We start from the raw sequence: 18,192 nt of genomic DNA, 5'->3' as shown, positions 1-18,192 counted from the left end.
ATTATGCTATTTAGATGTGTAATCCAATAAAATAGGAATGGAGAAAGAAAGGCATGTTCTTTACACACACACACACACACACACACACACAAACCAAAACCAAATTGATTATTTTGGGTAGACGCAGTCAAATAATCTTTCTAAGAATGATTGTGGAATTATGACAATTGTGTAAAGTTGAGAAAATACATTGAAGAGACCTAGATAGTCTTGGGTTCAGGTTGTTAGACAAAGGTGTCTGTTTTCTTTTCATTTGGAAATAGAAATTGAATATAGAAATTGGGTGTTGTTATGCAGATAAGACCATAGGGAACCAACCGTGAGCTCTAAATTAGTCTTTTTTTTCTCCCCCTAGGGGCTCTAAATAAATACCTTATCTACAAAGAAATGCATGTACAAATGCAGTTTTGGGGTGTTGCTAGTTTGGTTTGTTTTATGTCTGAATCACCTGTCTGTCTGTCTGTCTGTCTGTCTGTCTGTCTGTCTGTCTGTCTATCTATCTATCTATCAATCTAACAAAATCTCCCTATGTAGGAAGGTGGGGAACTCACTGTATAATGCAGACTGGCCTGGAACCCTAACTCCTCCTGCCTTAGCCTCTGGTGCTGAGATTACAGGTGTGCATCACACTGCACCTGGCTTGACTTGGTTTTTGTTTAAGCCAGAGGCATGTGGGGGTGTGTGTGGTTTATATGTGGTTTATTCTTGTAACTTCTTTGGAGAATTATTGAAAAAGCATTGCCCCTTCTCATACCACAGGGTGCTCCTTGCTAATGTCATGACCTCATCTTCTTTGTAGGTGGTTTGCATATTCAAGTGCATCTTGTCAAAGGGGAAGATCTGGCTGTGAAAACAAAATTCACCCTCCCTCTGAAGGAGTGGCTCCGACTGGATATCTCTTTCAGTGGAGGCCAGGTATCTATGTATTTACTCTACCTGAAGTCATAGGAGCATCTTTTTGAGCTAAACATTGTTGTGAACCAAGAGCCACAAAGCCTGGGAGGGAATTTGGCAAACGATGAGCCCTTTACAATTACGAACTTGCTAAATGGAACTTTATAGATGGAAGTTTAAATCATAAGAGTCTCATCCCATTTAATTAACTTTTAAAGTGCTTCTCTCCACTCTGTGGTGAAGGAGTAAATAATATAGCCAGCTCAATAGCCACTTTATCTGAGTTATTCAGTCCTTCTCCCCTAGGGAGATAAGCTTTGTGCACATAAGTGTCAAAGCCACATTGGCCATGTTTACATGACCTTATTAGATCTACAACTCTTTTTTTGTTTTTTTTTGTTTTTTGAGTTTTTTTTTTTTTTAATTTATTGGCCTAGTTCAACTAAGAAATGATTTGACTGCTTTTGGCAGTTGAAACAATTGCTTATGTTTGGCACTAAACACACTCATAATAACCAACGTGGATAAGTGATGATTGTGGTGGGTGGAGGGTCTTTATCTATTTTGTACATAAAACATTGCTCATAACTGTTTCAAACCCCCCATAACAGAGGTTTTTATGGATTGTGGGAAATCTGTTGTTGTAATTGAGGACGATTCCATTTCTCCATCGATGTGATGCTGGCATGCTAGCTTTTTTTCTGGTTACTTTATTTTCTCATCAGCTTTTCTTATTGATTTGTGATTTTCCTGGAACAAAACTGGAGGAGACATTTTGTTTGTCTCGTGCGTTAGATAATGCATGGTCCTCCCTTGTGCTTAAGGTTCCCACACTTCTGTTTTCTGAAGAGAAAAAAATTAATCAGGTTAATTCTTGCTGCCTTCCTGAGAGGACTGAGTAAGATGCCAGCTGGAAGTTTTTGTGCCTTTTTTTCCCCTTAAAAAATGTTCAGTAACATAGCTGAGGTTCATGTTACCCATGCCCATGTGTGTGAGGCACATGGTGTGTCACCAAGACAAGCATCAAATAATCAGAGCAGGTTCGTAGATCTTATTCTGCACCTGCTGTGTGTATGTAAGGCACCGGGCTCCAGTTACTTATAGACTATTTATGGAAGTAACATTAAGCACGTGAAGAGAAGTCATAAGGCAAGCTTAATTGCCAAATGATTCATATTGATTTCTAGAAGGAAGACAGCATTCCATGCTGGGATGCTCAGGGAAGCAATCGTGTACAAGGTTTTTATGTTTGGGCAGAATTTAAATGGAGAAGAAAGGAGGGGGATTTTCTGCACGTGATTGGAAATTTCACAGATAAGCCAAGCTGGCTGCTGTTAGTCAGCAGACTACCTGGAGACAAAGTTAATTCCTCATAGTTTTGAAGGCTATTGCTGGCATCTAGTGAGAGCCGTCTTGCTGCATTACAACATGGGCATCACTAGATGATAGCCAGGAAGAATATCCAATTCAGATCTCTCTTTCTCCTTGATTTTTAATTTACATCTACATACATATATATGTATTTTAGTGTGTATGCATAATATGTATATGTGAGTTCCAGTGTTCATATGCCACAGTACATATATGGAAGTCAGGGGACAACTTATGGGAGTCAAGTCTCTATTTCCACCACGTGGAATAAAACTAAGGCTCACCAGGCTTGGTGGATCCACCCTTACCCACTGAACCATCTTTTGGGCCCTCTCTTCTTAGGTAGCTGCTAATCTCATCAAAGGGTCCTATCCTTTGGGCTTCCTATAATAAGAATCCCAGAGTTTTCACCTCCAAATACCAACAACACATACATTTAAGAATGAAATTTCCAATATATAAACTGGATGGATATAGAAAACTAATGGAAGAAAAGTTGTATCTTTGGGGCTAGAATGTGCAGAACCTTGGACTTCAGCTTGCAAGGCAGTAGAGAGTCGTAGATAATGTTGGTCAACCAAAGAATACAGTCCCTTAGAGAGATGAGCTGCATAGTGTAATGTGTATGTGGTGGGTGGAATGCAGTCATAGAAGAGTAGGAAGTGCATAAAGGTAAAAGGAAAAGCAGAGCTGTGGTGTGTGTGTGTGTGTGTGTGTGTGTGTGTGTGTGTGTGTGTGTGTGTTTGTGTGTGTTCTTTTGCCAGTGGGTTTCAGTTGCTTCCAGACTTTCTTTCTGCCTCATCTGGACTGCTTCATGGACATAGGTCCAGATGTCTGATGGGATTGCCAACACATACTGCTTTGGCCAAGTGAATCACTTACTTAAAGGTAAATGACTGCTAAGAGAGACAAGTGGTTAGGTCATGTTGTCTTCTCACATGCCCCATGACTGGTAGGGTTGATTTCTAGTGGATTCGTTTATCTTATGTATTCATGGGGTGGCCTTTAAGTCTTTGAGACTTTAGAAAGGTCAGGGCACATTTTGTGGAAACACTTCTTGTGGAAGTGTCAGAATAAAAAGTTTCCCCATTAGTTCCGGGACTTACACAGTGTCCCTAGATCTAAGAAGAGCCTGATTGGGATAACACATGGCATCATGAGAAGAACATTGTCCTCACCCAAATGAGGGTGATGACTACTGTTGCTTAGGGAAAGGGAGGTGGGACCAGCAAGCCATGAAGAACATACAGCACCCGTCTTGTCTCCCCCATGACTCTGGTAAAATCAGTGACACTTCAGAACCTACTTGTACTGCCAGATGCACTTCCCTGTCTTCTTCGTGAGTTTAGAGGCACAGACACATCCAATCAACCTCTGGCTTGAAGTCTGGAAGCATCCAAACTCCACTGGCAGAAATTGCATTGTAGATATTTTTAGACACACCATCCAGTCATTTGGGAAAGCTAAATTTATTAAGTCTTAAAATATACACAGGGCTAGTAAACTGTTAATTTTATTTTTGTAAAAATTAATCAGGAGAATGACAAGCACATTTCATGAGTAATTTATACCAAGGGCCGTATGTATTTATAGCATGGGATGTGCAGACCTAACTGACGCTTCTATCTCTCTCCCAATGTAGATAGTGGTCACTGCCAGCACTGGATGGGACTTGAAAAGCTACCATAATCAGACCATTAGGTAAGTGTGGTCTTCATTCACAAGTAGACCATTCTAGGTCTACTTGTAGTCTTCATGCTGTAGCCCTCAACGGTAAGGTTATTCTGCAAACCCCTTCAGCTTTTCCAGGCCAGTATTCTTGTTGTTGGTGGTTTTTTTTTATGATTTTATCCCCCCCTGCCCCCGCATGTATGCACACACTTGCATGTGTACAGATGCTATGGTGTACACGTGGAGGTCAGCCATGTTGGACATACATAAGTCAGTCACCATGTACATGTGGAAGTCAAAGAACAACCTGCAGGAGTTGTTTCTCCCCTTTCACCATGTAGGTTCTTGAGCTCAAACTCAAGTTGTCAGGCTTGGTGGCAAGTGCCTGAACCCAATGGACCATCTCAGGGCCCAAGCTAGACTTTGAACTTTTTAATTTTACCAGGCACCTGTTTTTCCTGCATATATATAATGCACATATATACATATATATGGTACTAAGCAAGGGAAAGTCGTCAATCCTTTTTCCAAATCTCACCATAAATTCTTCCTTTGTAGCACTTGGTAATTTATTTTCTTTGAAAATTATCTTTACGAAGGATTCTAAAGAAAATAAATCTAAGTATTAATGTTGTTCATTGTGATCGGCTGGAAACTTTGGAATAGTGTAGAGCATAAAAGCAGACAGTCTTCATATTTATGTTCATAATCTAGACTTGAAATGTGTGCAGCTATTGATATCAGCACAGCTTTTCATCCTCCTGTAACCATCTCCACATGACTTATAGAGAACTGGGGCTGAGAACTGGGGCCTTGTGCTTTGTTGCTTTTTAATTTGTTCCTATATCCACACATAATAGTGGGTTCTATATTGTCAACCACAGACAGACTTCACTAGGTATCTGGGAAACCCCATTATAGCAAGATACCCAGATTCCCTCAGAAACTGGCTATTGGAGAAATCAAAGGAGAGAGGGGGTGAGGTGGGAATAGAAGCCACACTCTTCTTTTCAGCCATTCCTGTTTACATGTAAATCCAGCTGGTTTCTAGTAGGCTCCAGGAGCTTAGGACAATTCTTGGGGTTTTTTTTTTGCTTTGTTTTCTTTTGTTTTTTTTTTGTGGCCAGAATTAAGGAGTAGAGTTTTTGTTTGTTTGTTTTTTGTTTTGTTTTGTTTTGTTTTGTTTTAGAAAGTATAAGGATCACTTAGCTGCAAAAAGGTCAAGAGTAAGTCAATAACTGTATTGTAGTGTAGAGCATGAGGATAAAGCAGAAGTCTTAAGGTGTGCCAAAACTGGCAGAAAGCATCCAACACAGGTAGGTTTTCTTTATGAAAGTGACTTCTGTGACTAATTCAAGAGACAGAGAAGCTGACTGGGGCTCCTTCAGACACAGTAGAATAGCTAGGGGAAAGCCAGGTCCACAAGGTGTACAACCCCTCTCTTGAGGTTTCTGTGGACAGGTGTATAGAATCTCAGCCAGAGCCCCATTTGTACCGAGATGTAAATCAGTGAAGTGAACAGCATCTCATTTCAGGCTTCCTGGTTGCAAGTATTGTAAAGACATCCTCCTAGTTCTCTGGGAGTGTAAACATAGTATTGGTTTTATCCCATGAAGGTGCAAGTAGGGTCATAGAAACAAATTAAGTGTTCAGCAACACAGTGCTGGGTACAAAGGGGCTATGAGTGGCATTTGGTGACAGGAATCCCTTTAGGGTCCATCCATCCATCTATCTGTCCATCTGTCTGTCCATTCCATACTTATTGAACAAATTTCACATGCCATACTCAAAGCCTGGTTCTGGGGTTGGGGAAGAAGGTAAACAGAGGGAATGCAGTCCCTATTTCCATGAAACTGAAAACACACACACACACACACACACACACACACACACACACACACACACACACTAAAGGAGAGTGTTACTGAACAATAAATTCACAAATAAGTTTAAAGTTACAGCTTATTGGAAATGTTAGGAAGAACAAATAAAGTGGCTTGAGAGAGTCAGAACTTACATCAGGTCCTGAGGAATTGACACCAGACAAAACCTATGATTAGAGGTGAGGGTCCTTAAGTCTCCTCTCAGAGGAACTGCAAGTCTGGCTGTTTCCTGATTCTGAGCGGGGTGGGGGTGGGGGCTTATCTAAGAGCGTCTGTGAATCTTCTGGGCTTTGGTGCTCTTCAGTAATAAACCATGGCCCTCTGTGTCCAGATAAGAGGAAAGATAGTTTGCCAGAATGTCTGTGGTTTTCCAAAGAGACTTGTCTGAGCTCTGGAAGCATCTAGCTCAGCTTTCGTGTCAACAAAATTGATGACCATTAAACCATGCACAGTACAAGGGTTCGCTTGCAATCTTATGCAAACACTGAGAATTTCAGAGGAGAAAAATGTGGAAACATGATATAGAGATGCAAATGGAGACAAGCTAGACATACCTGCTGATGGTTCATTACGATGACAATTTAAAAATTATTAAGCAATGACATAGAGACCAAGTAATTTGTTTTTAAGTGAAAAAAAAGAATACACAGTAAAAGCAAGGACCCTTATCTTAAGTATCTTACTGTAACTTAAAAACATACAGTACCTCCTCTTACCTAGGGGTTCACTTTCCATGGTTTTACTTATCCACAGTCAACAGAGGTCCAAAATATTAAATGAGAATTCTGGAAGTAAATGCTGTGTACATTTTAAAGTGCTTACTGTTAGGAGTAGCAGGGTGAAATCTTTGCTACCTTGCCCTGTCCTTTATCATCTTTCCATGCAGTGGGTGCTACCTGCCCGTTACTTCTGTTGGTCTTCAGTTATCACACCCACTGTCAAGATATCAGTGTTCATACCATCCTCACTCTACTTTAAAAATTCCCAAAGCACAGTAGTAGCGACGCTGGGAGTTGAAAAGCCCCAAGGGAGCTGTTAGGTGCTTCTCTGAAGTGTCTTCTCCCTCACAGGAGAAAGGTGAACACAGCACCAAAAGATACTCTGAAAGGAGACCACATTTGCATGTGCTTATTAAAGTATGCTGCCCTAATTGCTCTGTTATCATTTGCTATTGTTCATCCTTTATTGTGTGGAGTTTCTTAATTGAGCTTATGGTAGGTGTGGAGGTACATGGGTAGGGTTTGAAACAATGTAAGGATCAGCCATCTGCTGGGGTTCTTGGGCTGCACCCCTGAGTGATTAGGGACTACTGTATAAGTTTGTACTAAACTTTGTAGTCAGGGCCTTCCTTTTGTTCTGAAAATTGGAGTTTGATATGGGTATTTTTGTTTTTGTTTTTATTTTTTAGAAACCATATACAATTTGTTTCTTTTCTTCCCAGATAGGAAGAAAGAAGACACTTGTAAAACAGTTTGAGGTTCAAGCCCTTCAAGATTTCTTCAGTTTATCTTGACAATCTTTCATAGTTATTTATCATTGTTCCATATCTAAAATAACTGAGCCTTTTTGTTTTGTTTTGAGGCAGAGTCACACTATGTTACCCAAGATAGCCTTATGCTTTTGATCCTTCTGACTCATCTTCCTGAGTAGCTGGGATTATAGATCCAGCTTAATTTGGTCTCTAATAGAAGGAACTGTAGGTTCCCCAGTTCTCTTTTAATAGATTACATGTTGAAGTAAATGCCAGGATTGCAATGAACATATAGTTGGCAGTATTTTGTATGAGAAATAAACACACCTTGGAGTAAGCGTGTGCCTCCAATGGTGGGAACAGAAGTCCAGCCGTGAGATGAGTAATCACACCTGTAGCTAATAGCCATGGTATCTACAATGTGCCCAACACTGCACTAGATACATTGAGTATCCAAAAATCTTAAACCTAAATGCTCCAGCAGTTCTTTGTATTTTTCTGTGTAATTGTTCCCCAATAAACACCCATTTACCATATATCTTGGGTCTAGTGATAAAATTATATCCTTGCCTTCATCTCTTAGTGACCTTAGTGACCTCTGCTTAGATAAAGCTAGAAAACAATTTCAGGACAAGTCTGAGTGAAGCGGTTAGTGAGTTTATTAAGTATTTAGACAGAGACACATTTGAGGAGGAGAATGCACAATGAAGACATGGGTGTCTTTTCGATGTCTTTTCGATGGCTGAGTATATGATCCTGTGGCTTTAAATTACATGTCCACAGGTTGTAATTTACAAGAGTTTAAAGATTAAGCAAAACTTCAAGCTTTTAGTAAAAATTAAGTAAATATATGAGCTAGTTTAGTTATTTCTCTTAAAGAATTTTCTTTTGATAATGGAACTATAAAGTGGTTTTATGAAGTACATGGTTGAGATTTAGAAATGGGAAGTCACAAACATTCTGTTAGTTTCGGACTGTCACATCAGATTTTAGAGCACTTTAGATGTTCCAGAAGTTTCTGATTTCAGAGCTTTTGGGATTTTTAGATTTTTCTGATTCAGGATGTTCAACCAGTCACCAGTCTATGCATGTACTGGAATATCCAAGCCTTCTGAAATCTACAACGCTTTTGGTCTGAAGCATTTTGGCTATTCAACCTGTAGTCCTTTCAACCCTCACAACAACCCTACCCTATAAGCAAACATTGCTATTTCCATGTTTAAAAGGAGGGGGAGGTGATGAGGGCTCCAGAGAACCTCTACTAGGGAACTCTTAGTAGCATTGTGAGCATTGGCCAATGGAGTCATCGAGAATGGGGACCTCAAGCAAGCTGGTTCCTTAATGAAGCTTCTCATTCATTCAGGACCAAGTGCTCCCCAGAGAGTTGTTAGAACATTCCAGTCTTTCCAAGGTCCTGAAAACCAGAGTGTGTTCATCTCTCAGAGTTACTAACTTTGTGATCTCTCCTGAAAAAGAGAGAGAGAGAGAGAGAGAGAGAGAGAGAGAGAGAGAGAGAGAGAGAGAAAAGGAGGGGGGAGGACCTTTATCTTCCCTAGTCCATCAAGGCTGAGGTTCTGAAAGCATAAATACACAGAGTGGAAGCCCTTCTTTTCCACCCATGTTGTGTGTGCCTAAGCTATTATGTTTCTAAGTGATAGCTCTGTGACAGTAGTTGCCACCAAAACAAGCCTCCTCCCTGGCTAGGTACACCTGCTAGAGAACAGGGTCTTGCTGAGAGGCGGTCAGTCCATCTCTGTCCTGGAATAACCCTCTGCTGCCTGGCTTCCCTGACCCACCTGTCAAGAGCCTGCTGTCCCCCTGACTCTTGGCTTCCTTAGCTCCCTGGCTTCTGGCTGCCTGCCTGTCATCTTGTTCTCTCTTCCTGGCTTTCCATCTGCCCTCTCTGCCCATGGCTCTCTCCTCTTTGTCTGGCTTCTTACTTCATACTTGTCTTGAGTACCCTGCTGTTCACGTATGCTCTGGTCACACCCGTCACCTAGTCCTAGTTTGGTTTTTAAACAGATAGTAAGTACACATGGTGTTAAGAAGTCAAAAGCAAGAAAGAAAAGAGTAAAAGGGAAGATAGAGTCAAGCTTTGCCTCCAGCTCTCCTAATGTTTACTCCAGCTTCTATTCCCCATCCTATGGAGAATTAGCTTCTTGAATATATTTATCCACTTTCTCTACACAAATAGAACCCCCCCCTCTCTCTCTCTCTCTCTCTCTCTCTCTCTCTCTCCTCAGACTGGCCTTGAACTCACAGTGTAGCAGAGGATGACCTTGAGTTTCCTACCTTCCTGCCTCTTCCTCTTGAGTGTTAGGGTTATAGACTTATATTGCTCTACCCAGTTTATGTGGTGCTGGGGCTTGAACCCAGGGCTTTTGTGTGTACCAACTAGCTCCCTAGCCCCCACATCTTCATTTTTAGATTTAGCAACATGTTTGATCTCCAGATTTTTGCCCCTTTTTCAATTTACATAGAAAATAATGCCTGAGGCTTGCTGGCTGGCCATCCCTTACTGGCACATGTCTGGGATTCTCCAGTCTTGAGTATGAAGAACACTGCAAGGAACAGTTTCATGCACTTTATATTTGCCACCCCCTTTGTCCTGCCTCCTCTCTGATGCTCCAAGCTCTTCCAGGCAATGAGGACATTCAGCACATCATCCATGGCTGGTCTCTTGTCTCTGGCTGTGACCTCTGACCTTGCTGTCTCCTCACTGAATTTAACTTCTCATCCTTATCAAGTGATCTACATTTTAAGTTTCTCCTTAATCTCCTTTCTGTTTGCTCAATATTTTTTTTTTTGCCTTTTAGAACAAAATATTGAAGAAGAGCAATTCTCAATATTTCCACTGATTCCAAACAGTGTCACCAACATCAGTAGTAGATATTAGGTGTTTAAAAGGGACTGCACTACATAAAATCCTAACAAGTTTACATAGCTGCTGATTAGCAGAGCCGGTCCTAGCCCAAGTCCATCTGAGCCTACAGTGGGCTCAATCTGCTCAAAACCAGAGTGAGAGGCTGGTGGCAACTTGAGTTAGGTTAAGGTGGCAGTGGCCCTGAAAGAGTCTCTTTGAATAACTGGGTCCCAGCCCCAAGGTTGTCTCAATCCTTTGTATTCCTCCCTAGCTTCCATGAAGATTTCTATTACAACGACACAGCTGGATACTTCATTATTGGAGGGAGCAGGTATGTGGCAGGAATTGAAGGCTTCTTTGGACCTGTGAAATACTATCGCCTCCGAAGCCTACACCCTGCACAGGTGAGCCTGTGGGATCAAGAAGTTTGCCAGGAGTGTGTGTGACGGTGGGCCGCTGAGGGCAAGAAACAGTGTAAACAAAAGATTTACCCAAGCGGACTGAACCACGCATGGGCTCAGCCACCAAACATAATTAATATTGAGGCTTCCCCTGAGCCGGCCCAATAATAGATTTCTGTTACCGTGCGGTTCATTTAGTACTCATAAAATGGAAACCATTTACTTCCTCTGTTTTAATAACTACTAGCTTAATTATAGAGTAGATTTTTATCAGGCTGTTGCCTATCCAGTGATTAAGCTAATGAAAGGAGAGAATCTTAGTTATTTGGTAAAGCTTCTTTTCTACACTATTATTTAAAGTATGGGAAGACTTGATACTCCAGCAAATTAAAGCCATGGTGCCAGTCTTCCAGTCCTTCACCGGTCTCGGCAGAAGCCCAGCCTCAGCTCATGCTGGGGAGGGCAGACCAGAGCAGGCCAGACTGGAGGACTTTGAATCCCAAGCTGAATTTACCATACCCAGAACATACATTCTAACACTCCCACAGAAGGCTACTCCAGTCATTTCCAATCTGTTGAGAGGACACAGGACTCCCTGCTGTGCAGCCTCATAACAGTGTCTTCATAGCCCTCTTAAGGAGATTGGGGACCCCACCAGATATTTGTGAGGGGATTGTTTCCTCATTCCCTTGATCATGTGGGGTACAGGCAAAGATGCAAAAGAACAAATAGGAAGCCTGATTCCTTGTCTTCAAGATGTCAAGGAAAAGAAAAGCCAAATATTCATTTGTTCAGTAAACACTTCAGAGTACCTACTTTATGCCAGATCCTGGGCAAGCATGATGGATTAGACAGTTTTCAAACACTTTGCTGTTGTGGCCTGTGGTGGTATACACCTGTCATGTCAACAGTCAGCAGGTTGAGGCAAAAAGATTAAGAGCTCAAGGTCAAGTTTGATACCAGCCTGGGATGCAGGAGACCCTGTCTCACAAAAACAAAATAAAAGTATTCTTTTTGGAACTTTGGGCTTTACACTTCCTAGATAAACACTTGACCACTGAGCTTTCTCTCCAGATTTAGACTCTTTCCTTTCTTAAAAACACTTAAAAATTTTTTGAGACAAGTTTTCAGGAAGTTATTCAGCCTAGCCTCGAATACTCTGGAGTTCAGGCAGGCTTTGAACTTTTGATACTCTTGCCTCCAGTCTACTGAGTAGATATGATTACAGATGTGTGTCAACAGACCAAGCTTAAAAAAACCATTTTTTAATAGTCTATTTAATATCATGAACAAAACACACACACACACACACACACACACACACACACACACACACACACACACACGTATTCATACATGAAGCTTAAATAAAAATTTTACTAAGAATACCTCCTCCTGCTGGTTGAGATGATGAACTCTAATAGGATTTGCCGAAGAAGGTGGAGGCAGGAGGATCATGAGTTCCAGGACAGCCAGGGCTGCAGAGAGAAACCGTGTCTCAAAAAACCAAAATGGAAAAAAGAAAAGGAAAAATATATTCCTCCAGTGTGCTCTAAAGTTCTAGATCCTTCTGTATAAAAACAAATTCTACCACTGCTGCTTACAGTGAGCTCATCTCATGAGCTTCTCTTGGATCCAGACATGCATTCAAAAACAGAGTTAACATTAAGTCTCCTGGTCCTGCTGGGCTTGCCCTTTGGGACTTTGACCTGTTTGTCATAAAAAGTCACATAACTTGAGTTAATTCCCAAGTGTTTGGGCTCACTGAGAAGCACATGTGTATCTGGCCACAAGTTAGGGCTGTGGGGAATTGTGCTGTGAAACAGTGGCCCTGCGTTGGCTCTTGCAGACTATGGGTGCTGCCAAGCAGAAGGAAGCAGAAGGAGGACCTCAGGTGGCAGGCACAGCTTGGGTTGAATTAGCATCAGTGGGTGAGATTTGGAAAGGAACAGGTCTCCAGGTCACACTGATGTGTAAGAAGCTTTGCAGATGAAATGGGACACCAGAAGCCAGAGCTGGCATGGCCTTGAATTGATTCTAATGGCATTGGTTTGCAAATCCAAGTGAGATGGTAGCTGGTGACGTCAACAAGAGACCTCAGGCAGCTGAACCTACCAGACTAAGTACTAGCCTGTGGACATTTGATGACTTGTAGTTCATTTGATTTCTTGCCTTCCTGCAGATTCTTAATCCCTTCCTTGAGAAGGAACTGGCTGAGCAAATCAAGTTATATTATGAGCGGTGTGCTGAGGTCCAAGAAATAATATCCATGTATGCTGCCACAGTCCAGGATGGGGGTGAGAGACGAGAAACATGTAAGTGTGGAGCTCTGGGTGGCATTTTTTTTCTTTTCTTTTTTTTAAATTTAAATTAGAAACAAGCTTGTTTTACATGTCAATTCCAATTCCCTCTCTCTCCCCTCCTCCCCTGCCCCCTACTAACACCCTACCTATCCCATCCCTTTTCTGATTCCCAGGGAGGGTGAGGCCTTCCATGGGGAATCTTCAAAATCTATCATATCATTTGGAGCAGGGCCTAGGCCCTCCCCAGTGTATCTAGGCTGAGAGAATATCCCTCTGTGTGGAGAGGGCTCCCAAAGTCCATTCGTGTACTAGGGATAAATACTGGTCCACTACAGGAGGCTGCAAAGATTGCCCAGACCTTCTAACTGACACCCACGTTCAGGGGGTCTGAATCAGTCCTATGCTGGGGGAATTTTAAGCCCTGCATTTGCATGGACATGCTTGGCTTTGCTCTGGGGGGGGACTAAAATAGAAACATACACCATGTACCACTTGGCCCAGATACCAGCAGGATCAGGTGTACTTCAAGCCTTCCACAGATGGATGGGAATCAGACTGTGCATTCCACCTTGATCCCCTCCCCCACCTGCACCCCAAAAGCAGCAGCAGCATTCAAGAACTAAATGTGATCAGACTCCCACCATACCTGATCTTATCTAAGAATACAGATGACTGAGGAGGTTTCGAACCTTGTCTGGAGTTTTTCCTACCTAGAAGGCAGGTCTGAAAAATGCATTGAAAAATGTAAATGAAACACTAGAAATCATTGTACACACTGGTGTACTTTTGTCTTTGACCATTAATATCTGAAGAATGACTCTGCTGGCTGGGGCTCTGTTTTATTCTGAAACCCTCAAATCAGCTCAGGAAGATACTGGTGAATTCTACAGAATTCTACAGAAGGAATGAATCTCAGACTTCTGTTCACAGTGTTCATGTTGTGCAGGCCCTCCTTTCGCACTCAGGCTGTGGCCAGAGCTTGGTCCTGTCTCCTCTCCCGGGGTCCCAGCTTAGATTTGGCACTTGTAAAATTTTCTGTGTTTTAGATCTCCATGTTTGATGTGGTGACACTATAGTCAGTTACATATGTTCCTTCTGGAAGAGAAATTCCTGTGGGGTGTTTGTCGTCAGCAGGAGCAAGTTCCGTATCTCAATCTTGCCTTTGTGTCTTATGCCCCCAGAGTGGAACTTCTAGTTCCAGGCTGAGGGAAAAGGGGTGCATAGATGTATCCCAGCATGCCCTGGTCTGATAGGGTCACACAGCGGTCTGTCGGAGAGGGTAACAGGCAGTCAGCACACCTGCAGTTCTAGTCAAGGGTAGATTATCAGGCTGGCCATGTAGCTCAGTGGGTAAAGATACCCAACCACCAAGCCTGACAACCTAAGTTCAATCTCTGGGATCCTCATGGTGGAAGAAGAGAACCGATGCCTCCAAGTTGTCCTTGGATCTCCCTTGAGCCCTATGGTACACATACATGCACACATAAAACAAACAAACAATATATAATAAGACTAGATTGTGTTGGGCTAAGGAGTTGGTAATGTATTTGCATGCAAGAGGACCTGAGTTCCGTACCCAGAACCCATATAAAAATTCAAATACGATGTCACTCACTTGTAATCCAGTAATCCCATTGCTGGTGAAGTGGAGACTGGGGCTTGCTGGCCAGGCAGGTGAGCCTAAGTGGCAAGCTCCCGGGACCATGAGAACCCACATCTTAAAGGATAAATGACATTTCTAAGAATGACACTGAAGATTATCCCTTGCCTCTACATGCATGTTCACCCCTCCCATACACATGGGAGCATAAAAAATGAAAAAGAATAGGCTGTCCTCATCATTTGCTGCTCTTGCTGCTGAATCATACAGAAACAGAGATGCTGCCAGGAGAGGGGGCAGACACACAGGAATAGTAATGTCCCAAAGAGGAAACTCTTTTGGGTAATTTACACAGCACTAGGAGTGAGACCTTAAGTAGAAAAGGCAGCCCTATATGCCATCCTGTTTGGTGACATCAGGGAGATTTTCCTAAAGTCTTCGTCTGCTTCACTTCCCTGGGGGCTCATGGGCCTTGCTCTTCAACACACATGCCAACAAAGTGGCCCAGATACTGGCCTCCTGGGGACAAGTCAGAGACCAGCTGCTCATTCTGCAGAATTAGTCAACAGCCATCAACAACATACTGGGAATGTTTCTCTTGGATTTAGTTCGCGGTGCTGACCCCAAGACAGGGGTGTCATGGCCAGTTTCATGTCCCTTAAGGACCCAAGCCAAATCCAGGAACATTAAGCCAGACTTCCTATTTCAAGCTCCCCTTAGGGAAGACAGTTTTTAGAGGGAAAATGGGCTTGCCACTCCTGAGCAGGTGATGTCTTGTGTTTCTGTGTAGGTGACGTCTATAACTCCTACCTGGACCTCAAGCACAGGTATGGGAGGCCAGAGGTGTGCAGAGCCTTGCCCTGGGAGAAGGAGCTGAGAGACAGGCACCCCGGCTTATTCCAGACACTGCTGCAGATGGACCTGCTGACTGGTAACCAGCCCTGCCTAGGCTTTGGGTGCTAGTTTGAAAAGCACCCTGCTTTTCTGTTTCACTCATTCTCTCTTGGTGATTTATGCCTTGATGTTATTTTTAACCCTACTGTTCTAGTTTAATCTCAGATTTAAATTCTGCCCTTGTGTGTCCACAGTGCTGAATATATCTGTGTACATTTCCAAAACTTAAATTTAGGGATCACTCAAGCGATTCTTTATCTAAAGCCAGGGCTGCAAACGGACAGGCCGCCGCCAGAATTGGCCTCCAAATGGAGTTAGTTTGCAAAATACCTTTTTGTATATTTGAAAAGAATTTCATTATCGGTATCTAAAAACTTTCAGAAAAATGCAAATTTCTAGCTTTACTAGAAAAAATTCAAAGATGTAGCTGCCCTGGGCCTCTGTTACTACAGTCAGTAATCCTGGAGGGAAGGCCCAGCTTCAGGCCTGCTCTGTCTACCCACAGCCCCTCTTCTCTAATTTTCACCTTCTGCCATCTGCTGTCATGGATATAGCTTGCTGGGCCTTAGGCCTTTGAACTTTGAGCCTCCTGATTGGAAGTACATTTTGGTGTCATCCTATATTTACAGGTCGCTCCTGGATACTGGTGGTTTCTTCTTAGGCCCACTGCCATTTGAATTTGCTTAGTTAAGTACACACTGTAGGGCCCCAGGGGATCTTGAAACCATGCCTGTTAGAAGGAGGAGATGGTCACATGGGAAGCACACCAAGCAGGTACATATATATGTTCTGGTGATAAAAAGACTCATTGTGTTCCTGGATATAGAAACAGCCCTTTGAATCAAGGAGATGAGAGCATGGCCTCTTATGAATGGCAGTGTCCCAAGACACAGGCTCTCTTTATATAGTGACCCTGCCCATGCTAGGAGAATTTAAGCCATACAGGATATTTGATCTTCTGTTCTTTAGTATTGACTGAGGGGACTGCTCAGTCACTTAGCTTGATTGAAGAGATGACAGAAGGTCCCTCCTCTTGAGTGATGGGCTTCAAAACAAAGACAAATGGTATGTCATTTTAGTAAAAGCCGTGAAGTGAAGGCACAAAGAGAGGTGTGGCTGCTTCTGGACCCAGATGTCCCAAAGGGCTTCATGGAGAAGGTCACATTGTGATTGTTTCTTGAGGCATTTTCCAGATAAGAGAGGCAGGAGTAAATGCTGGAGGCAGGGAGGAGAGACCAACACAGTATGCTAAGTGACTCGTATAGGATGGGAAGCCATAGATGACCAAGGAGATGACTCAAGCAAAACTCAAGTCACCAACTGGAATCTGTGTGGCCTTTCCTTCTAGGTGCCTGTGACTAGTTGGAGGGCTTCAGGCTGTAGGTAGAGTGTAACAGAGGGTTTTTCTGATGTTACTCTGAGGCAGGTGGGGGCAGGGAAGTGAGCTAGAAGAGTATGGAGCAGGGAGGGGATTGCAGGCTTAGGAAGAAAGGATGGCGGCCTGAGTAGGACAGAGCCAAAGGAGATGCCTCGGGTGGCTTTGTAGCACCCATGTCTGCTGGGTGATGTGACCCAGCATCATGCCCTGTGACACCGATGTCTCTGGGGCTGGGTAACCTGGTTCCAGTTAATTTAACATATACTCACTGTGTGCTCTTAGACAACTGTCTGTTTTCACTGAGCCCTGGGTTCTTCATCTACACACTGGGGGTGGTAGGGGTATGGTTGTTGTTGTTGGTAGTGGCATTGGTACTGGTGGTGGTGGTGGTGTGGTGGTGGAAGTAGTAGAGGCGGTGGTGGTGGTGGTGATAGAGATAATGGTGGTGGTACTGGTTGTTGTTGGTGGTGATGGGAGCATGCTGTAGCAATCCTTATCACTAGCTGACATTCATATAGAACACTGGGGGTGGGGAGGATGTAGCTAAGTGATAGAACACTTAACTGGAATGTGCAAGGCTTTGATCCTAACACACATACATACACACACACACACACACACACACACACACACACACACACACACACACACACCAATCACTCTGGACTTAGCCCTTTGGAAGAAGCATCTCTCAGCTTCAATACTGTACTCATTTGGGCTGGAAGGATCTTTGTTTTGGGGTCCTCCTGTGCATTTTAGGATATTCTGCTACACATTGCCCTTTACCCAACTAATATCAGCCACCCCTCACCTTTAGACATTGACCAATCCCAGTGTCCCCAAGAAGCCCAGTTACCCCAACTGCTATGATGACTGAGAAGAGTTACCCCATGTTTTCCCTGAGCTCCTGTGAGGTGGTGAAGTGGCCTCACACCTAATAAATCTCTAAGGAGAGGGGGTGCATGCTGAATGTTGAAGAGTTCAAACAGAACTTCCAACCACATCTACCAAAACCCTGTGCCTGTGATTTCTGATTGTAGCTAAATATAGATTCACTGGTGGGGAGGAGGAATGTGTCGTTTTCACAATACGTTCTTTTAAGGAAAATACTCTCAATACAAATGTTTTCCTGTTATTTTTACAGCTAATGGTTTTGTTTATTTGAATTTAGCACTATTTTATTCTCTGTGGAGGCCTGGAATAGAATCAAATGAAAAACTCAAATCACGAGCACAAGCTACAAAAGACAGCTAGATCTAGCAAGTCCCACTGACTGAGTGAGGCCAGGTTACTATGGCCCTCAGGAGAGGAAGGAGAGCCACCCCCACCCCCCCACCCCAAGCCAGATGTTCCGCTTTAGGACCTACTAAGGTAGACTTGTCAGTCAAATGCAAATTTCAGGCCAAATGAGATCATGAGGAAGAGATGCCCCAGGTTCTGTAACTCACCTGAAACCATGGCCT

At 43.1% G+C, this 18,192-nt stretch overlaps 1 protein-coding gene across 1 annotated transcript in view; it reads left to right on the top strand.

The window, feature by feature from the left end:
• Sel1l3 (SEL1L family member 3) overlaps window positions 1-18,192 on the top strand; it is a 107,571-nt gene that overhangs the window by 28,179 nt on the left and 61,200 nt on the right. Inside the window, exons 5-9 of the mRNA XM_027386951.2 lie at window positions 800-915; window positions 3,908-3,966; window positions 10,425-10,557; window positions 12,737-12,869; window positions 15,248-15,388. Coding sequence (XP_027242752.1) covers window positions 800-915; window positions 3,908-3,966; window positions 10,425-10,557; window positions 12,737-12,869; window positions 15,248-15,388 — 582 coding nt within the window. The remainder of the gene's footprint in view (window positions 1-799; window positions 916-3,907; window positions 3,967-10,424; window positions 10,558-12,736; window positions 12,870-15,247; window positions 15,389-18,192) is intronic.

The sequence above is a fragment of the Cricetulus griseus genome, assembly GCF_003668045.3.
Source record: "Cricetulus griseus strain 17A/GY chromosome 1 unlocalized genomic scaffold, alternate assembly CriGri-PICRH-1.0 chr1_1, whole genome shotgun sequence".
Classification (NCBI taxonomy): Eukaryota; Metazoa; Chordata; class Mammalia; order Rodentia; family Cricetidae; genus Cricetulus; species Cricetulus griseus.
Note: the sequence above shows the minus strand (reverse complement) of the source record. Positions and strands in the feature narration are given on the sequence as shown.